The sequence below is a fragment of the Eretmochelys imbricata genome, chromosome 14 (assembly GCF_965152235.1).
Source record: "Eretmochelys imbricata isolate rEreImb1 chromosome 14, rEreImb1.hap1, whole genome shotgun sequence".
Classification (NCBI taxonomy): domain Eukaryota; kingdom Metazoa; phylum Chordata; order Testudines; family Cheloniidae; genus Eretmochelys; species Eretmochelys imbricata.
Window position 1 is genome coordinate 2,504,806 of NC_135585.1, and position 22,592 is coordinate 2,527,397.

Here is a 22,592-nt window from a genome sequence, read left to right on the forward strand (position 1 = left end):
TTGTGTGCACCTGTCATAAATATAAAGGGAAGGGTAACCACCGTTCTGTATACAGTGCTATAAAATCCCTCCTGGCTGGAGGCAAAATCCTTTCACCTGTAAAGGGTTAAGAAGCTAAGGTAACCTTGCTGGCACCTGACCCAAAATGACCAATGAGGGGACAAGATACTTTCAAATCTGGAGGGGTGGGGTGGGGACAAAGGGTTTTCTCTGTCTGTGTGATACCCTTTGCTGGGAACAGATCAAGGATGCAAGTTCTCCAACTCCTGTGAAGTTAGTAAGTAATCTAGCTAGAAAATGCGTTAGGTTTTCTTTGTTAAATGGCTTGTAAAATTCGCTGTGCTGGAGGGAATGAATATTCCTGTTTTTGTGTCTTTTTGTAACTTAAGATTTTGCCTAGAGGGATTCTCTATGTTTTGAATCTGATTACCTTGTAAAGTATTTACCATCCTGATTTTACACAGGTGATTCTTTTAGCTTTTCTTTAAATAAAATTCTTCTTTTAAGAACCTGATTGATTTTTCATTGTTCTTAAGATCCAAGGGTTTGGGTCTGTGTTCACCTGTATCAATTGGTGAGGATATTATTATCAAGCCTTCCCCAGGAAAGGGGGTGTAGGGCTTGGGGGAATATTTTGGGGGAATAGGACTCCAAGTGGTCCTTTCCCTGTTCTTTGTCTTGGTGGTGGCAGCGTTTTACCTAATCCAAGGGCAAAGACTTTGTGCCTTGGGGAATTTTTAACCTAAGCTGGTAGAAATAAACTTAGGGGGTCTTTCATGTGGGTCCCCACATCTGTACCCTAGAGTTCAGAGTGGGCAAGGAACCTTGACGGCACCTTTATGCCTTTTCTTTCTAATCACCGGTGGTTACTAAAAGATTTCTATGTAATGGCTTTCCCCACTAGCCCATCCTCATGGATTCCTGCAGTGATGTCACAGCTGCTTGTTTGAGACATCATGTTTCTGTGCAATGGAAGTGATTGTGAGATTGGTATTGCAGATAGAAAGAGAATGTTCCTTACCCTCTACACACATTTTCTGGGCAATCACTACTTTTGAGTGAGGAAATGGAGAGGGACCATTACTGGTTTAAATGGGGGTTTGCTGAACTAGACTGCCTATTTCAGAGTTTGCAGGGAAATGGTGGGGCCTCATTAAAAGAGGGCTCCGAGCATTCCCTGCATTAATCTCCTCCGACGTACAATGGCAGTGCTGTAGCAGTCCCGGCAATGTGTACATGAAAGCCGCAAGCACTTGCTGTGCTGCTTGCCTTCTGCTGAATACCAGACAGATCCGTGCTGCGGGGGTGTGTTGGAGAAAGGGAGTTTCCCTTACTGATCAAACGCAATCTGCTTTTATTCATTATTCAGTTGCCTTTGAGAAGCCGAAGGCACCCTTGGAATACCTGAAATCTGAAGCTTATTTATGTCTTGCCCATAGTTCATTGCCAAAAGCTCCCAAAGGAAGTGCTTAGTGACAACTTCGTAATGTATATTATTTGGGGAAATGCCTTTTTACAGCTGACCCTCAAAGGTGCGCCTTATTTTCCTATTTTAGAAATAGAAGGAAACGCTTGACACAGTGATAATTTTCCCAACTCCGCTATCCTGAATGCTTGGGGGTGTGTGGGAGCCATCTGCCAGAATTCCTTGCAAGAAAAGAAGCTAAAGGATCCATTTGCCTTGTGGCAAGTGACCTGTGCTGCTAGTCAAGAGACTATGGTTCAATTCTTGGTCTCCTATAGTGTGTACTGTAAGGGACTGGGGGTGCTGAGCACTCATACTCATCTCTCAATGGCCTGCAGCTAGACTGCCTTATTCTGTGATCCTATTAGATTTCACTAACTAAGCAGGGTTAGTTCATATATGCACACATACCTATGTTTCCACAGTATGCGTCCGATGAAGTGAGCTGTAGCTCACGAAAGCTTATGCTCAAATAAATTGGTTAGTCTCTAAGGTGCCACAAGTTCTCCTTTTTTTTTTGCGAATACAGACTAACACGGCTGTTACTCTAAAATCCCATGGCACTCTTTATATGAATGGGGGCATTAAACCAGGCGTCTCAGTCAAATTCCAGCTCTGGCTACGTTCTGCCTCCTTAAATTCCCCCTGCATTTTGGAGATGGTGGTTTTCTTCACTGTTGGGCAGTATTGCCATGCAATTTCACCCCATAGGGATTAATGTTTCAGCAATGGTTGTAGGGGGTCCCCATGTAGAAATTGTCTTTCAATTTAAGGTCCTTTAGGATGGAAGGCACAGAATATCAGAAAGAACCACTAGCTGACTGTGACACCATTGAGCTTTTCTGAGCCTTGCCCTATGATTGGCTAGAAAGAGGGTGGCTGCAATGCATATTCTGGAAAATAGGGCGTAAAACAGGGAAAGCTGGAGGGTCCTCAGAACTCCACCAGGTAGATGTGTATGCCCTGTGCATCAAGGAGCACAGATGTCTGGGGTTCTTGCTCACTGCTGTACCATGGGGAATTGGGCAGAGACTTCCCCCACTTATTGGGATGGAAGTGGCACAGCCATGGATTGGCTTGGAAACGGAGGTGGAGGATTCTCTTCCCTGGCCCCAAAGAAATCTCCCAGCACACAGCCATGCTGCTCAGACAGTTGCTGGAACGAGGATCTAAGCCTTAGGCAGTTGATCCCCTCTGGTTTCAGCCTGTCTTCAGATTCAAGGTCCCATTCAATAGATTTTCTCTCCAATCACAAAGGCTAGAAACTTTTTTTTAAAATCTGAACATGTGTCTGCTGGAAATGGTTTGTGGCACTCTGCACAAGAGGCCTGGGGATAGTGGAGCAACTCCCCCAAGAAGTCTGGAGAGAGGGAGCTGGTGCATGAGAATTGGGCATGTATCTTCTTTTCCACTTCAGATTAGCTAGTCTGGGAGTCTCTCTAGATACGGCAAACCACAGAGTTAACTGGACTCTGTATTTTTCAGTGCGGGCAGTTCTGAAATTGTGGTGCCTTTAATTGCTGGAGAAATGGAATCAATGTTTTATATTTTAAAATTATATAACGCAGGTGTGTGTTCTTGACACGTTGCTGTTGTGCTCTGTCTTCCCTCCCCACTGCAGTGCCAGGTCTCTTCAAGGAAACCCAGCCAATGCAGATCATTATTTCACTACCATACACGAGCTCTGCTTTATTTCATGTCTTGCTCCCCCTCTCAAGGGACTCTGCTGGATGACTGTGTACCTTTTTTTTTCTCTCCGTGTGTTGGGAAACTTGTCACTGTGGCAGTTGCAATACCACAAGCTTGTCACCGTGACGATGGAAATCACTGCACGACCATGAGGGCGACAAATGTTGAGAGCCTTGTTTGATTCTCATTATGCCGCCGCAAAGTTTTCCAAACCGAATTATATTTTAAAAGCAAAAACACTGTAATAACTGTCCTTCTCATTCTTTCCACAGAACTTCCAAGCGTCCTGTCATTAAATATTTAATTAGTGTGAATTATTGTTCTTCTGTTCTCCACAGGTTTTGCATGCAGAAGAGTGTCAGATTGGTGCCAGGAGTCACGCTGGATTTAATAGAGAAGTAAGCAAGATTTTATGACATTAAAACTACTGCTTTCCTGGCTTCCATTATTATATTTGGTTTGATGAAGAGGGGAAATTGCTTTTTAGTCACATTGTCCTCAAGATCCTTTCGTTCTGCTTGTGGGCATGCACCTCTTTGGGGTGCTTCTGTTGCCCAAGATTCACTTAGGGGTACCAAGTTTCCCTCTGCTCATTTTTCTTTGACTATCTTACCCGTTAGTCCTTTGTTTTGCATTCGTTCTCATGTCTATGGTGTGTCTCATTATATTGTCTTACCACAGGCTGGCAGAACAAGCAGTGACTATGGAAACAAGAAATCATGCAGGGAACACTGTTTAGATGGAGTCTTACGCTTGCTCTAGAGCTTTGCTCAGACCTTTTAACTTACAGGTCACCTAGGTCTCATTCCTGATATGTTGAACATACACTTGCCTGACAACTGTCAGCCCAGAATCCAAACTTCGGTCACCTTTTTGGCAGTCAATATTGTCAAGCCACCTAGCTAGTTGTTTTGGGCACACATTGAGAGAGTTTGTCAACGGGGGTCAATGGAGATGTTAGATAACGCTCATAGCCTTAAATTTTTGGAGTTACAACTTTGCACGCATTAAGGACACGTGAAATTAGTTTAATACTCTCAGCCTATACCCTAGCTAACGTAAAACCATGTGGCAAAAGCCTCTGCTTAAGGCAGGCAAAGGCTGCTGTAGTAGAGAATGTCTAAATTCAGGCAATGAGGTACATTGGTAGAGCTATATGGGAGCATACAACTGAAATGGCTCCTGCAGGTCTGGTGTTTAGATACATTGGCAGAGCTAGTCCAGGGGAGACTGGCACTGGAATAGCATGGAGTACTACAGGCCAGGATTGGGATGCACTGGCGGAGCTGTTTTGGGTGCATAGTGCTGGAACTTTGCCGGGGAAGCTTTCACAATACTTGTCTGAGGTATGAATGTCTCTCAACATAGCTATCGTTTTCTCTTTTATGACCCATAAAATCCATTCAATACCCTGAGCCTGTGTGTGTGTGTGTGTGTGTGTGTGTGTGTGTAAAATCAGAAAAAAAAGACGTGTTTTGTCACTTCCTCAGCACACTCTAGTGTTCTTTCTGTCTAATAATGTATTATATTTCGATCCTTAATGTCATGGATACCCATAATAATCCTTTCATCCAAGCAATACTTGACCAGACTACTGGCTAATGGACAGCCCAGGGCAAAATGATGGCCTAGTAAACTCTTCTCCAAAGCATAGCCCAGGTTATGCAAGCCACCCAAGCTATTGAAAAACTAAATCGTAATTCATCTACTGCATTCTTTGTTTTCAAAGAGTTTTTATAGGAAGGTATTTTTTGCCATCAGGTGAGGTAGTACATATTTGTGTGGATGGTCTCTGAGATCTGTGCCACATGGTTAGTATTTTCAAGCTTCCTATTCTTAGAACATTGTTGTGTACCCAAGTTAAATTAGCTTGGAACAATTAAAATAAAAGAGAATTCAATTTCTGAGATGTTTGCCTTGAGAAACGCTCATTGTCAAGATTAATTAGAATAGGCCATGGGCTCGGACTTCTGACACGTGAATGTTTAAAGCCAGTTATCCTCTTTCAATTCTTCAGGATTTGAGTCATTCATTCATTCAGGTGAAAGGCATTCTCTGTGGTGTTCGGAGGGGTTGGGTTGGGGTATTTAATCGGTGGGTAGCTAGTAGTAGTGTTTTAATGTATTATTTCTTGCTTTTTTAAATAGGTTTCTGTAGAGTACAGTGATTTGCAACTATCATTCATTGGTCCCAGACTGCCAGTAGGAAATGGTATTTTGCAACAATGGTGATGAGTGTAGGATTCCATCAGCTAAAATTCCCAGTTCAAAGCGCTCTGTCTTCTCTTTTGGCTTATTGAATTGGTAAAGTAGATCCATGTTGAATAACCTGCACATTTTAACCCCAAATAAATTTCAATGTGTAGTTGAATGCCAGAAAACCTTCCGTGTCATATACTTTAGGAGATAGGTCTATATCAGGCTCTTGAGCAGCTTTTAAGTGTTTAACCATTATGGAAGCCATGCTGACATCAAAAATTTGATCTATGTGAAAATGGGTCCAGCATCTACAAGCCAAATTATGATTCTATTAACCTTAACTTAAAGGCAGTAATGCATAAATGGGTTCAGACCATGTTCAAGAGATCCAGTAGACAAAGAACAGGCTTGTGGTATAAAGGAGGAGGCTGAAATCACTGAGGGTCCCTCATGTGATCCTCAACTGACATGAAACTGTAACTAGGCAAAGCCCTGCTGGAAGGGTTTGAAGGACTGGAACCCACCAGGGTCTCCACATGGAAGATGGGTAACACCTGGTAAGCTTGGCATGCCTGTAGATTGTTTGTTGTTTTATTATGTGCTTTCTCGGTAATGTTTTTGTCCTAAATAAATGTGAAGGCTGGCTGGTCACTGGTAAACACATTCAGACCCTAGAAGAAAGCAGAATGGCTGGGGCTGGACAAACGTCAGAGCTGCTGGGATAAGCACAGTGAATTGCCAAGGACCTGCAACCTTAAATTTCTTGTTAAGGAGAGTGATGCAGGTCGCCACCCATAGAGAGGTGATGGTTGGAGACCGGAAACCTAATGGGGGTCCATGAGCAGATGACAGAGGGAGGGGGCAGAGTGCATTTAACCCTGGAACTGTGAAAGCACTTATCCGCTTGTTTCTGAGTGAGGATCCAGCCCAAACCATTGACTAAAACTGGCAGAGCAAGGCCCTTGGGTAGTGACAGATTATGTAGGAAAACAAAGAGAAATCTCTTCAGCTCATTGTCTGTGAAAAAGAAGCTGATGTAAAACGGGGTCAGAAATCTGTTTGCTAAAGTAAATAAAAGAACTAGGAGAATTAATTCAGCTTTCATCCATCTCCAGAACTATATTACATTTTCCCTCCCATAGCTCATGAACCATGTTGAGCTTTTAGGTTTTGTTTTCATTACACCAGCAGTGAACACATTTGATTTTTCTTTTTCCTGTTTGCAATATGCTTTGTGGATTTTTAACTGAGGTTTTTCTAAGTCACACACTGCACATGGCAGCAATGTTTATGCTGATTCATCCCATCAATTGCTATAAAATCTTCATGTCAACTTATAGTATTTTTGAATAGTACGGGTTTTTAACTAATGCACTGTGCAAGGTGCAGGGAAGATGGACCAGCGTTCCTTGTAATCTGTGAGTAATCAGAAGCGACTCATTCATTTCTGTTTCTTATTCTATCTTGCTTTCTGTTTATTGAAGGAAAAATGGAACCTCCCCAGCCCAACTCAGCAAAGCTACCAAAAGAAGCTCTTAAAATTGTTTTCAGTAATGTGTCAGTGAAGCAACAGCTGCACTTCCCCATTAGGTACTGTGCCCTATGGCAGTGCATGCCACTTGTCCTTGGGCGAGAGTGTTTGCAAGGAGGTGAGGAGCAGAAAAGAAACCTGCACAGGGGTTGTTCTGTCTCTCTCATCTCAACGCGCACCATGCCCGCTAATGCTCTTTCAGAAGCTGAGGGTGATCATCTGGTGGCCTGAGGGTTCCTCTGTTTACTTTTAGGCTTGGCGGGGTTCGATTTTTATCAGTAACTGTCGGTAAACATCAATTTCAGCTTGCACAATGCAGTTGATGAAAAATTATATCAACCAGTAACCATGGGTGTGCCTGCAGGGTTCGGCGGTCACCAGCCCTGCAGCTGTGCAGGGAAGCCTCGGCAGCCCTGCTGTCATGGGAGTGAGTGAGTATGTCTGTGACTGCGGAGCTGCAGAGGGCTCCCTGCGCTGCCTCAGGGTTGGTGACACCTGATGGCTGCAATACAAGGCGTGGGAGGAGGCTCTGTTCCTGGTGGAACAATCTTAAAAATAAGGATTGATAAAAATCATCAAATTTGGGGGGGGGGAAACGCTGCTAAGCCTACTTACCCTTGTGCGGACAGAGGGATGTTGTCGTGAACAGTTCTGATTTTGAGCTGTCTGGAAAGCAAAACTAAGAGGTTCTGTCTTTAAACCCTGAAGGAATCGTCAATACAAGTGGAGATCTCCTGGGGTACCACATAAATGTATTATTAAGCACTGACATATGAAGTAACAATTAAGTTCATTATCATTAAGAATATTCCGTGTGGAAGGATATCTGTTTTTCCAACTGGCTTAAGAAGTTAGACTAGGGAAATAAGCTCTCAAGGCCTGTGTGTGCCAGGAGACCAACCTGCTTCCCTTACTACGGGGATGAGAATACTATTGGGAGGGGCATACAGTTTCAGGGGCACCGTGAAGGGAAGAGCCTAAAGAGGACACAGTTGAAGCTCTCATTTTCCTAGCCCCAAAGAATTAGACATGCTCAGAGGGGAAGAAGTGGCATTTCTTCTTACGGTGAGAGAGACTCTGTCCTCCCCTTCCAGGAGTAGGCGCAGAAGACTAATCACTGCCCCACTAGGTTTCTGCCTCCTGAGAGGTTACTAAAATGAGTTGAACACCAGTGTCCTCATCTGTTTTCCTCTTCTAATGTTTTGCCTTAGAACAATGGGTATCCATGTCAGACATGGCTGGTCCCCTTTAACTGAGTCACCTAAACCTGCAGCTGGAGTACAAGGTACTTGAGATTGGCTTGTAATATCGCTAGAAATTCTAGCACCAAACATGGTAGTCTGTAATAGCCAGGTGTTTTGCCTTTGGAGCTGTGCACTTCTTTTAAACCCAGATTACTGGTACAAGATGCTCCCAGCCTTGCAGTGGTATTTTCAAAAGAACTTGAATTCAAGTGGAGCAGTTTTAGTTCCACAATACCCAGCATTAATGAGCTAAGAATGGTCAGGCACTCTCATCACCTGACTGGCGGGTGTAACTAGCATTCCTTCACAGGTCATTAATGATAATCCACTGCAAATATGTGAGTACCTCAAGGTGAAATGGAGGAGAAAAGTAGTCTCCTTTGAAAATCCGTTCTGTTTCACTGCTAGGTGGGAATACAATGTGCGAAGGCACTAGCTGAACTGAAAATGCAGGAAATCTATGCTGTGTAACTGGGCAGCTATGTGTTATACTGCTTATAAATAGCCAGTTGCAGAAGGGTTCAGCATAGTCTCAAAGATGTAAAATCATAAATTAAGGGGCAGGGGAAAGGGATTAATCATTAAACTGCTAAGTATCGACAAAGCTGTTGAGCTGGCTGCCAAGATGGGTTTCTGGATTTATTGTGTAATGTGGCTGGGTGACATACACATGTCCTTATTGCGGTCATCTTTTTTTGTTTTCAAGGCAAATCGGGCTAAGAGTCCTTGTATAACTCCAAACTGAAAATGACAAAACTGAGATTTCTACCAGGGGTGAGATAATATATTTTATTGAACCAACTTCTGTTGGTGAGAGAGTCGAGCTTACGCAGAGCTCTTCTTCGGGTCTGGGAAACATGACTACATCAATGCTGTATTCTCTACCAGTGTCATTTTAAACCCCCTGAGCCACTTGTATCTTCTACTTCTTCCCCTGAATCTGTTCCATGGATTTGCAAGAGCAGCATTTTAAGCAATGAAATAAGAAAAGTCAAAGTATATTAAAACAAGCAGATGTTGTGGGAACGGGGGGAGCAGTTTACTTTGTTGGCTTTGTTCTTTAGTCTGAACAAAATCCTAAGCACTGTAAATTGGTGACATAATCAGTTACTAAAATCTTTCTGTATTATCTAGAGCAACGTTATAAAAAAATTGTTGCCAAACAGATGTTATGAATCCACATGTTATAAAAGCATAACATTAGGAGAGAGTTAACATACGTTACTGATTTTACTAGATTTGTAATAATTCTAAAACCTAAATACTTAAAGATAGAATAATTCATTTGTTTTAGCAAGCTCCCACCCCCCCACCCCCCCGCGCATTGGGGCAGCAAGGCTCGGGCAGGCTCAAGCTTCAGTCCTCCTTCCTGGGGTCGTGTAATAATTTTTTTGTCAGAAGGGGATCACGGTGCAATGAAGTTTGAGAACCCCTGATCTAGAAGAAGGAACACAATGGTAGAACCTAGAGGAGCAAGCTAAGGGATTTTCCATTTCTAATTTATTACTGGATTTATTAATTCCTTCTGGGTGTCATTAATGTACTTTTTAGGAGGGCTCTGAATGAGGTGAGGATAGTGGCTTGGTGAACTGTAATTGGGAAGTCATTGCATATGTAAAGGTTGCTGTTGAAAAAAGCTCAGAGATGGGAGAGGGAAATTAATGGGACATCAAGCAGAGCAGGTATGCAAAAGATCTGAGATGTGTACGGAGGTAGAATCCTCCAGAGTCCTGGAGGTGAGGATGAGAAGTTATAACTCAATACTACTGACGAGTGGGAACAAGTGGAGGGAGGTTCATGGTTCGGTCGAATGAGAAAAATAATGACTGCACCAGCAATTCTGCATGTACTAGAGAGGAGCCATATTGGTTTCAGGGAGGTCCGAGACAGAGAAGGTTGTTGCAGAGGTTAAGGCAGGAGGTGACACGGGTATGGACAAGTGTTTTGGGGATAAGTAGGGGAAAGGGTCAGATTTGTGAGATATTGTGGAAGGAAAAAATGGGGCCAGGGGTGGGGGTGTGGGAATCAGAACTCCACCCTGAAAATTCGGTTGTCCTTCCTAAGGCTTGTTGGTTTTGCTCTTAGACCTCTTAGCCAATTCGGATTTTATGTAGCCGTTGGCAACTATGGCTCAGTGCAGGTGAACCTCTGCTTTCCAGTGAGCTAGCTTGCTATTTTTACCCAGGTGTAGGAATCAGTTTGCCTGAAACAGATGACCGATGACTCCCCTAGGTCAAAAGCAAAACAGTTGCTTGGCCTTTTAGTCCTTTGCTTTGGCCACCACACCCTGCGTAGTATATTTCCTTTGCTGTTGCTGAGACCAGAAATCAAGCGTTTCTCAGTGTTGCACTCAAATTCCTCACAGTGTTTTAGGGGGCACTTGTTACAAGAGTTTTTTCTGAGTTCTTGCTCCTTCTTGATATCTCCATAACATGCTTTTTAGAAGAGCTGCTTTCCTGAAAAATGTTCTGATTGAAGGTTTCTGAGGATAGCAAACATTAAAACCTTTTCATCCTAATCTGATAAAGATATCAATTATAGAGAACACATGTTTTTATTATAGTCCCAAGACCAGTCTAGCTAGACAGTAGTGTATAATGTAATTTATAATTTATCTGTCTTTAAACCTGGGAAAGGAGTTTATTTCTAATTAAGATGACGAGTTTGAGAGTAAATTACTCTGCACCTTCTTTGAAGAGCCCAGATTTCTAATTATCTAGACTAACCCAGCAGCCTGATGAATAAGCATATTGCTGCCTCTACAGTGCATTTGTATTACCAATCCTTTGAGAGGGAGCCAAAATAATCCATATTTTGGAACTAATGCTGGAGCTCAGTAATACAGTTTTTAAAAGAAACATAGAGAATGTGAGGAAACCTGGGAAGCTCAGGGGACTGAGAATGGCGTAGAGTGCTTTTTTCCAGTGGGGCCATTTGTTAGTGTCTGGTACAGATAATTAGTGAGCAGAAGTCCCTCTCATCTGATCACTGTTCAGTTTTTTGTCTGAAATGAGTTAATGGTTACAATAATTTGTAATGACCAAATATCCATGGTAAAAGAAACCCACCACAATTGACATGAATCATATTCCCTTGCCCCCAGTGTTGTGTTACACATCTTAGCAAACATACCATATTCTCTGTGGGGCATGGACAGTCTTCTAAACCCTCGATGTAGTCCCTGCAGATCAGGGTTGAGTCACATAGGCGGGAGCAGGATAACTTGCCTTGCAACTGCCTGTTCTGTAGCTGTTTGAAAACACAGATCTCAAGTCTCCAGGTCTGTCAATCAAGCACCTTTCAGCAGTACAAAATTCACTTTACAAAAATTACTAGAAACAACAAGTTTGGTACTAAAATAACCTTTGTTTCCATTATAACTATTATGGGGTGTCACAGGCTGGAAATCAGTAATTCATTAGTGTCTGTCAGTCACTGATAAGATGAGTAATGATTCACAAGGAACTAATTTAGAGATGAAGTGGGAAAAACAAAACCCCAAGAGACTGCACAGCAGAAAGAATGTGAGTAATTGGGGAAAATGTGGAAATCAGGCTGTAAAGTAACAAAATAACAAATGCCCAGAGAATCTTAATTAGTCCGAGTTGCCTTTAGAACAGTAGATCGGAACGGAGGCAAAGTAGTATGATTAGTTAGTTAACAGTAGTTTAGTTTTTCATCTCTGGAGATACCAGTTCAAATTATGAGTAGGTCCGGGACACTTAGTAATTTTTAGACATCCCAAACCAACACCCCATTTGTTGTGGATTAGCGGTGTCTACTCAAGAGAGACCCAGGACTGGACTGAGATGACAGTGGCCAGGTCACATGATGTGCACCCATTGGCAGATGTGTGAGGGGAAAATCTACACAAAGGCAGGTGTAGTGCAGGAAGTCTATCAGCATGAGATTCACACACTCAACATAAGACAAAACCCAACACATTCAAAATAGCCTCTCATCCCTTCCCCTCTTTCTTTTTCTTCTCCTCCCCGTCCCCCCCATCCCATTAGGGAAAATTCGACAGAAGCAGAGCACCAAGAAACCTGGTAGGAGAAGGGAATGAAGACACCTTTTCTGCATGGCATTTTGATAGCAAAGTCCTGGAACTGTAACAAGCTCAGTTTCAAACATTTGGAGCACTAATTTCCTCTTATCGTATGTTCAGCTGATCATGTACTTTGGCATTCAGAATATGATCATCCTTCCCTTTAACAGCCTTTGGTTTTGTATAAATTCATTTCCCCTGGTGCTGGCTGTGTGCTTCCTTGGATACCAGTATGTATTAGCCACATATCAGTAAGGGAGAACGAGGCTTTATGTGACTCGCACTTTTCCCCTTAGAATTCCGTGAAGGGCCTTTTACAGTTGTCAGAATCAAACTGTTGTTCTCACTATACAAAGCTCTGTTCTCAGCTCCCTTCCATTGCTTTTGAAGTCAGATAATTGCTTTTATCACTTTTCTTTCTTGAGGGTTGGCATGTCCAGCAAGTTCTTGCTCATCTATTTAAAGCAAACTCCATCCAGCAGTTGCCACCTTTTCCCAGTAGCCATTAGCAGTGACAGTCTTTCATTCCATCTGAAAGCGTCAGGAGGATCAGACCTGTCCATGTTTTGATAAGAATGGCACTGGCTTCATCCATTTTTAAATAAACAAAATTGTTGCTTACACTAAACATAATTCTTTTAAATAGTATGCACAGCATGACTTTGTAATCTGTTCTAAAATTTTCTGTCAAAGAAACAGTGCTAGAATTGGTTTTGGGTTGTTTTGTTTTATTTTGCAGCATGGGAATAGCCAGCAAGGTGCATATCTCAGTGTGTGGGAAAGAAATATTATTGATGGCACCAGTATTGTGTCTTGGTCTATAAGGCAATGAGGTCCTTTACCCAAAGACCTTGCAATCTAAAATAGTCATGAACACACCGAATAAAAACAGTCCAAGGTGTGTAGGAAAGGGAGAGAGAGCAACAGTGGGGAAAGTAATTATTGACCTAGGAGGAAATATAGTTCTTATATTTCACCTTCATAGTTCACCTTTGAAGACTACAAACTTTGGACCAAAGTTGGGCAGTTCACAGTCCCAGAGTTCCTTCTAGTCAGTGTAATGGAAGACCCCAAAATTTGGCTTTAAATATATTAGATTTAAACATGTCGGCAACCAAAGGATAGTAGTGACAATTTGTCATCATACTTAGCTGACAAACGTGGCTCATTAGTACTTGAGTTGAGGGGTGGGAAAGACTTTTAGATTGTCTTTAAGAATGATGATCCAGAAGGCTTTTTTCTTTGGCAATGAATCATTTCTTATTGAAATGGAGCACTTAGTTTTATCACCATTGTTAGATAAAGAGTCAGGCACTGGTATACTGCAAAAGCTTATTGTGTATGCAAAGTAAAGATCATACTCAACAAGATGGTTTTCATGGCAACAGTGTTCCATTGCTTAATAAAGATAGATGGCAGGACTGAAAACAAAGAGACAAAGTTTTAGAACGTTCCAGGATAAATGCTGTCAGAACTTTAACTCTTTTGTTGATTGTCTCAAGGAGGTGAGTGAGGTTTCAGGAGTTAGCCTTATCCGTTAGAATTGTGTCCTTTCTGTATCAGCCGCATGATTGTATGATAATGAGAGAGATGCTCCCTTTGATTGAACTAACCATTGAATTACTGATGTATCTTTCTAGCTGAATGATTTACACTGCAAGATTCTGGCACTTGTGTAGCCTTTGGGCTTCCCCTCACATATGCTCTTTGAGACACAAGTAACAAGGAAGCCCCAGACAGCTAGTAAATAGGATTGGTGATCGGAGCCCAGTGGAGATAGCTACCATACCTGCTGCCTCACCACATTCCCCAGATTTTAAAAGACAGGCAGGAGAGGGCTCAGTGGTTATACTAGTGGCAGGAGAAAATGGTAAGAATGGGACTGAGGACCTAGCGGGAGCAAGTTCGTAGGTGTGGATAACCATCCCAACTTTGAACTTTCCCTTTCACTGTTTTTGAACACATCAGAGAATATTAACTATAACATCTTGTTCTAACATGTAAGCCATACATTTTAATGTGCATCTCAATTTTATACACATTAGATGTCCAATAGTAAAGTTAATGCAGTGAAGCTTTTACCAACTGAGGGAGGAAACCTGGCTTCCTTTGAAGTAAATGTTTCCATTGTAATTAAAGTGATTCACAGGATTTTGCTAAATTTCTGAGGACATTGACAGTGGCATCTGGCACAAGTTCAGTGACCTTGACATTTCATAGTCTGCACTTTTCACAATATACTGCAGTGATTTAGGGCTTTGTAAAGGTGGCTGTTAGGAATAGTTGATGGAAGAACTAATGGATACTGTAGAGATGTTAAATCCCAGCCAAGAACTGAGGCAGCATGGCTTCCTGTCCCCCCCGCCCTTTTGTTTTTTTATTTTTGGTCTAGATTTAGAAATGACATCTGTTTGGTCCTTGATGTCAAGGGCTCTCCAGTGATTGTCAAAACATAATATGAAAGACATCAGGAGAAGTGAAACCAGGAAGGCAACAAAATCCCACACAGGACAAACTCTTTGTGGAGCTCTGCTGTCTTTTTATGAAAAGATCTTCTACGCTTTCCACAGTATGCATCCGATGAAGTGAGCTGTGGCTCACGAAAGCTTATGCTCAAATAAATTGGTTAATCTCTAAGGTGCCACAAGTCCTCCTGTTCTTTTTGCGAATACAGACTGGCATGGCTGTTACTCTGAAACCTGCCCATTCTATGTTTGTTTCTTTTAGTATCCACATACCCAAAAAGATAAAAAGCATTTATAATATTGTGGTCAGAGGACTGCCTTGAAAGACCTTGTCCTGCAGTGTGCAAGCAAATAGACTGAGAATCTCTGCAAATTGTTTTATCTGAAAAACAATTAAGATACTCAAGTCTAAAGAAAATCTGCATATTCAGTGGAACTCTGCAAAAATAAACAAAATGAAAGCTGACTCTAATTTCTGAAGGGGGATGGAAATGAGGCTATTTAATGTAAGCAGTCAGTTTTTTATTTTATCGTAAAATTGTGAGAAAGGAAATAAGAAATGCTTTACTTTTCCTCCAACCTTTTATTCCATATTTTTTTCTGTAGCATTAGGCATCAGCTCCCATAAGTAATGGGTACAGGCTGGTGCTGCTGAATTTCACTGTAGGTTGATTGAGTTTCTAAGGTTGGTTGGTGATGGACTTATTCAATTTTTGGCTGATTAATTATCCCTATTATCAAATTGATCTTTGTTTACCATCTGAGAGTTGAGAATTGCTCCTCCAGTCTCCCTCTAAAGTTAAAATTTGATTCCCAAGCAAAGATGAGATTGACTGTTATCAGATCGTATTCAAATAAAAGCCCTTTCCCCAGATCATTCAGCCTGTCATCCAGGCAACACAAGCAGTTTAATCTTTACTGCTGTCACAGGACAGGAGATCAGGACGTCTCATCTAGGAACAGAAGGATTGCTGATTTTTCTAATGCAAAGATTTATCCTGCTAATTTTTCCAAATTTAATTGAGTCTCTGTGAAACATGCAGAATAACCGTGCAGTCAAATACCTTCTAATGTATGCTTGATAGCTGCAATTTAAAATCTAAAGGCCCTGGTATGTGTGCAGGTAGACATTATTCAGAATACTGCCTAAGCACTTATATACCTGCCTTCCTCCTGTTCACCTTCTCACCCAATAATAATACATAAACATTTATATAGCATGTGCATCTTCAAAGCACTGGCAGACCTTAATGAATTTTCACACTGGGAGAGGGTAGGCAAAAGTTTTATCCCCATTTTATGCCTGGGGAAGCTAAGGGACATGGAGAGACAATTTACCAAGGTAACATAGGGTGTCAGAACAGAACAGAGACAGATAATTTTTGATTCCCATCCCATGCACTCGCCAGTAAAGTGCTCTGCCCTTCACAGGCAGACATTCTTTTTCACAATACCTGACAGAGGTTATAGTCTTACAAAGGTTTCTAACATTGTAAATGTTCAGGACTATCACCTACTCTTATCAAATAAATAGGTCTTTAAAAAGCAAACACGTCCACAACACAATCTATGCCCTACTAACAAGCAATTGTTTTCAGTGCCAAGCCTTTTAGTGAGAAAATATAAAACCCCAGACTGTTTCTCAAGAGAATAGCCTGGATTATTCAAGTCTCAGGTTGCTTCTAGGGAATGGCTGCAGGCAGCAACTTCCTATTTCAGCCTGCCATTCACAGCTAAGAGCACCAGCCAAAATACACATCTCTGTGCATCTCACATTTAATAAAGAGAATTAGGTGTGAAGTTGTTCTTGGAAATCTCTCTGCCTCTCCCATCAGCACTGAAATTTGATATTCTGAATTCTGCTCTGATACGAGTTCTTTCTACTTGCTTTGAAAATTAAGTTAAAGGGACAGACAAGTAGCTTAGGATCGATATTTGCCCTACCAAGGAGCCTGAACAAGGAATGCTTTTGGATTCCAGCCATAGTAATATAACTTCACTATTTTATTGTCGAGAATTGTGTGGAATGTAAGTGTATATTTATGTGGAACTTTCACCAAAGAACTTATGTGCCTTTGTGTTCCCTCTGCAGCAGCAGTTAACAAACATGATTTCTAGAGATGTATATTTTTTCTCTCATTCCAAACTAAACTAAGATTTTTTTTTAAAGTTTTTAATATCAAGCAGCTTGAGAAATACTGAGTTACAACAAGGGAAGACAGACTCCTCCTGAATCCTGCACCAGACATTGTGGATCTCTTCCTACATGTTCGTGTGAATGATCTGAAGATGGCTGGTAACAGGCAAATGATAAATTCAGCTGCATCATTTAGTTTTGTCTCCAGACTTTTAAAGTCTGAACGTGCGTTACGGAAGTGTGATTGGGGTGGATGAGGGGAATCTGTGAGGATAGTTTGCCCAATTTGGTATGCTAATTTTGCCAGTATGATTTTCTTCATGCTAAAGGATATATGTATAATCTGAGAGGTATTGAGTCTGATCATGTAGAGTTGGAAAAGTAATGTAGTTCCTAAACTCAAGGAGTGAGAGAGAGTTCAGTGATTTTTGTTTGTTAAAATGACAGATTGTGAACCATGTAGGAATTATTCATTTTATTATAGAAAAACATATTGAAGAGTAATCTGAAGACACTTTGAATGGCAGCAGGATGGGGTGGGTTGTGGCTAGCTTCTGTTCTGCTTTTGGTTGTCTATTATGTTGGGTGTTTTTTCTGGGCCTGTGACTCCTCTCTGGTTTTGGGTGGTCTTTTTTTATTTTGAGGCTAGGCTCAATGGGATTGATATTATCTTGAGTTATTTTATAGCACCCTAGATTTTCACAGAATACCTAGAAGGATATTGTCCCTGCCGCAAAGAGTTTACAATCTAAGGCCCTAAACCTGCAAATACTCACATGCTGAATTTTAAGCAGATGAGTAGTCTCGCTGAAGTCAGTGCTTAAAGTTAAACATGTTTGTGTTGGTAGGATCAGGGTCTAAGTTTTAGGTGTGACATACCGGGGAGAGAGGATAAGAGGAGGGTTTTCAAAGGTTCCAGTAACACAATTGCTTAGATTAAGCATGTGCACTTCTTGGTTAGCCTATCAAGATTTTTTGCTAAATATAAAAATAAAGAATAAGATTATGAAAATTATGAATATTCTTGACATACAGAAAAGGTTAAGGTAAAACAATTCTCTGATGAGCGCATATAAATAAATACCTAGATAACTGCATTGTGAAAATTTACTAAATATTTTAGATGAGTCAAACACTGCAATCCAATTAAACTATTGTCATTATTTCAGAGGAAAATTAACATTGAATATTGCAGGTGTGGCCAAACTGTGAGCCACATGTGGCTCTCCGACAGTTCAGCTGCAGCTCACGGAGCTCGGTGGGTCACCCTGTGGGGGGAGGAGGGGTTTCACCCCACAACAGAGCGAGCCAGTGCTCGCAGCTTCAGCCCCATGTGGGGGGCACAGAGGCGCAGGGTTTCAGTCCTGCTGAGGGTGAGTTGGCGCTTGCAGCTTCAGCCCCACGGGGGTGGGCAGGCACGGAGGCTCAGGGTTTCACCCTGCAGCGGGGTGAGCCAGTGATCATGGCTTCAGCCCCGCAGGAGGAGGGGCTCTGCTGCTTGGGGCTTCAGCCCTGCAAGAGGAGGCAAGCTGGTGCTGGGGGCTTCAGCCCTGCAGGTTGCATCTTAGCTCCAGCTTCAGCTGCACATGCTCGTTATAACAGGAAATCGCGTCACTGTAGTGCTGTGCAGACCTTACGTGCTCTGATCTCCCTGCATGCTGCACACTACAGTTGTGTTTACTGTTCACAAGTCGCATTTGAATAGTTTTAGATTTAAGTGTTAACCTTACGTTAATTTTGTGGATGACAATGACATCTTCGAAAAGTAAGAAATGCAAGTATGAAGAAGAAAACCAAAATTTTCAGCCAGAATGGAAGGAAGATTTTGCATTCACTAGCAAACGTGGCAAACCCCTGTGCCTAATCTGCAATGCATCGCGCTTTCTCACTACAAAGCGAACTTGAAACGTCACGACAAAACGAATCACAATAGCTTTTTGTCTAAGTACCCTCCTGGATCAGAATGAAGGGAAAACAAGCTACCCACATTAAAATTACACCTCAGCAGTCAGCAGACGCTACTTTCTGCCTTCAGTAAGGAAGCTGAGACAACAACTGACTTTTTGCTGTGGCATGGAATATTGCTCGTGCTAAATGTCAGTACTGTGATGAAGAATTTGTTAAGAAGAATATTGCAGAAGTAGGTTGCAGTTTTAGATCCAAGTAACACAAGTTCTCCGACTAATACAGCAAATTCTAATTTTGTGCCACACTATGGAGAGGTAGATCTCCCAGATCAGTGCCGATGTTTCAAGCAAGATGCAAAACAAACTAATAAAGAATAAAGAGTATCTGTGTGTGATGTCTAATTGATCCGTTCCAGGGGTGGTTGCGGTGATTACTGTGCTGTAATAGTATGATACTGTCTGTACAGAGATTTATATGGAAGAGGAAAGCATTTAGCTGTATCGCTTTAAGATGAAAAGCACCAAGGGTTTCCTCCATCTGCCTTTTTATTACATGACAAACAGATACATTGTGGCACATTTTACTTTAATGAAGGAAAGCTAGACTGTTACCTCGCCATTCACACATCTTACTGGGCTGGCTGCACATTTCTGAAGTCTGGTTATCATAGCTGTTGATACTTTCTTAATAGAGAGGAGCTTAGCTGGGAGAGTGCCCGACTATGTTAGCTCTGAGCCAGGGTTTGAGCACTAATGGGAGGGTTGGGAACTGGGTATGAATGGCTTTGTGTTTCGATGAGGAGGAACAATGGGTGGATCCAATAACAGTCCACACCCACTCCTCTTTAACCCAGAAGTGCAGCCTGTGGAGGTTTTGTGTCCTAGGTAGCATGAATTGTGGTCTGGTCATTTGGACTGTACGTGGAGCTTTGTACGCTGGGACCTGTACTTTCTGCAGGCCACACTTCCATATTAAAGATGAGTGGCTGCAGTGTATTTTGCACTTTAAGTGCAGCTCTCAAACTCTTGGCATCTTGTCAGTTTAGTCCATGGATGGGATAAGTTTGGGTAACTCTGCAACAGGAGGTCATTCTGTCCAAGGGCTGAGTCTGGAAATGGTGAGCTTCTTTTTGTTGTTGTGGGGAGAAGGCCTGAACCCTCCCTTTCCTCTAAACATAAAACACACATTGGGACAGCGCTTTCACACACTGGGCCAGTTTTCGTTGACTGGTATCCACCAGTGAGCAGCTGCATCTGGCTCACTGAAAAAGCTTTCTGATTAAAACCTGCATCTCAATCAGTATCCAGTCTTGATTTGAAGACATGAAGAAATCGAAAATTCACTACTTCCCTGGTAGTTAATCATCCTCAAAGTTTAAAAAAATGTATTACTAATTTGAATTTCTCTGGCTTTAACTTTCAATCATTGATTCTTGTTGTCCCTTTCTGAGCTAGATTAAAGAGCTGTTCGGTACCCGGTATTTTCTCTTTTTGAAGGTACTCGTACACAGCATTCAGCATTCAAGATACTTTTTCTTTTTTTGGATAAACTATACAGCTTGAGCTCTTTAAGACTCTCACTGTGATATATTTTTTCCAGCCCTTTAATCACTTAAATTGTGATTTTTCTGTGCATCCTTTCCAATTTTTCAATGTCCTTTTTAAAATCTTCACAGCAGAACTGGACACAGTATTCCAGTACTGGTCTCACCAATGCCCTAGACAGAGGCAAAATGACCTCCCTTCTCTTCACTACTCCCCTCTTTATATATCCAAGAATCACATTAGTCCTCTTTGCTACCGCATCAGTTGTTTGTCCACTGTGAGCTCTTAATCTTGTTCAGAGTTAGTGATTTCCAGGGTATGGCCCATTCTCTAGGTATGACCCGTTCTCTAGGTATGGCCTGCATTCTTTCTTCCTAGGTGTATGATTTTGCATTCGGCTACACATTTTTTTAATGGTCCCAGCTTACCACATAATCCAGGTTCGTTCTGAATGACTGCCCTGTCCTCATTATTGTTTACCGCTCTACCAATCTTTGTATCATCTGCAAATTTCAGCAGCAGAGCTACGCATTCCTAAACTTAAGAAACCTGGACATTGGTGCCAGTGGCTTGGGTTGAGGTAAAGGGTAACAAATCATTTTAGTTTTCTTGAAGCTCCTATTTGCTGCTGGTCCCCATCTAGACAAAAAGGTGTTTTTGGAAGCCGTGTCCTGTCAACTCACTGAGGAGTGAAGGAATATTAAGTATAGCTAGAACCAGGGGCTCCACTGTAGCAAATGCAAAGTTTAAAATTTGGTCTCGGCCCTATTGTAGCTATATTTTGGTTCCATACCACTAAACTCTACCTCTGGGGGGAGCAGACTTTAAAAAGAATGTACATCAAATTCAGCATTACATTTGTAGAATACACATTCCCTGTGCTACAATCTCCTGCAAACTAATTTTGGAATCATGGGCTGCTTTGTCAATTACTAAACTTACCCTGCGCTAAGATTTACTTGCTTGAGAGAGAGTCAGTGTGTACATATTTCAGTATTTGCAGAGATTTGAATTGATTTCTTACACCCCAAATGCTGAACTTTGAGAATCGCTTGTGTTGCAGTTTCCGTGAGTCTCCCAAGACAGGAGAAGTGTCGGCAATAGATCACTGTTTGGAAGGCTACCATGCTAGGAGTTGTTCAGTGTTCTTTTTTCTCCTTTCAAAAATAAAATATAATAGAAAATTTGGTTCCTCAGCACTTTTAACATGACACCATGATGTAGACTCCCTGTGTGTATTGCTGACAAGATCTTCCTGTTCATGGAGGTGGGACTGAACTTCATATCCCAAAGCTGGAGAACCAGAGGATGTGAATGTTAACCAAGTGGACTGATGCCACCATCCCACACAAGCCAGAGAACAGCTTGCAGCTGCAGTGGTAATAGCTGCTGTTTGATCATCTCCCTCGATATTATATTAGCAGTGCCCCTGACCCTTTACAGAAAGGGACTTTGCTCTCTTCAGCAAATTAAAAAATTAAAGAGTATGGACAGAAGATTTTTATACTGAATATTTTACTTTGAAAGCAAGTAGTTATAGCTAGGAAGATTGAGGTGGTTGTGCATTGCTCCTTGAGATAATCTGTACCCTAAATGTCTGGATTTGTCTTAAGTGGAACAGGCAGAATGATTCCTGAAAGACAACAGAGCTCAAATGCAGCCAAAGTGGCGGTAAAAGTCATTGCCTCAGCTTGTGGTGTGGTTTTCTGTGTTACTCTAGGGCTCCAAAATGCATGCTTTCAACAGCAGTTTGATGATGGTTTATTGGCTAGAAGGAGCTTCTCAAGGTGACCTTTGCAGTGTGTCTGAAAATCTTCAAGAGGAGAAGTTTTTCAGATGAAACTATTGAACATCTCTTTCTGCTCTGTAACTCTGATAGTGATGAAGAGTGTCTCTTTCACAATCAAGTCCTTGTATGATACTTGTATTAAAATTTTACACAGTAGTGCCGATCTTGATGGTCCAGTGGGTACCATTACTGCTTTCCAGGAATGCTGATCTGCTCATCAGAAAGGCTTTGGCTTAAAGAAACACCTTTTTGTTGGAATAAGAAGCCACCTAGTAAGTTTAAATATTTACCTGACATATTTTTCAAATAGTTATTATGGTGGAACCTGAAGGCTATAGCGATGGATACATAAGAAATATATAGACAGATGTGCATCATATTCACTTGAGACAAATTTTCAAAGAACTTAGTGGGAGGAAAAATTTGGTGTACTAATAAGAAACAGCAAAATGTGCCCCTCATAAGTGAACTTTGATGACCTCAGTAGGAGGCACACACATACTCCAATGTGCTTAAATTGTTGTGTCTGGAATAATGAGGAGAATTTCACTAGGTCTTACAACTTCATGGATAG

The 22,592-nt window shown here is 41.7% G+C and overlaps 1 protein-coding gene across 3 annotated transcripts in view; it reads left to right on the forward strand.

The window, feature by feature from the left end:
• The window catches only part of RPTOR (regulatory associated protein of MTOR complex 1), a 308,191-nt gene that overhangs the window by 159,313 nt on the left and 126,286 nt on the right, over positions 1–22,592 (forward strand). For all 3 annotated transcript variants that reach the window (XM_077833284.1, XM_077833285.1, XM_077833286.1), the window contains exon 7: positions 3,493–3,552. In XM_077833284.1, the coding sequence (XP_077689410.1) occupies positions 3,493–3,552 (60 nt within the window). The remainder of the gene's footprint in view (positions 1–3,492; positions 3,553–22,592) is intronic.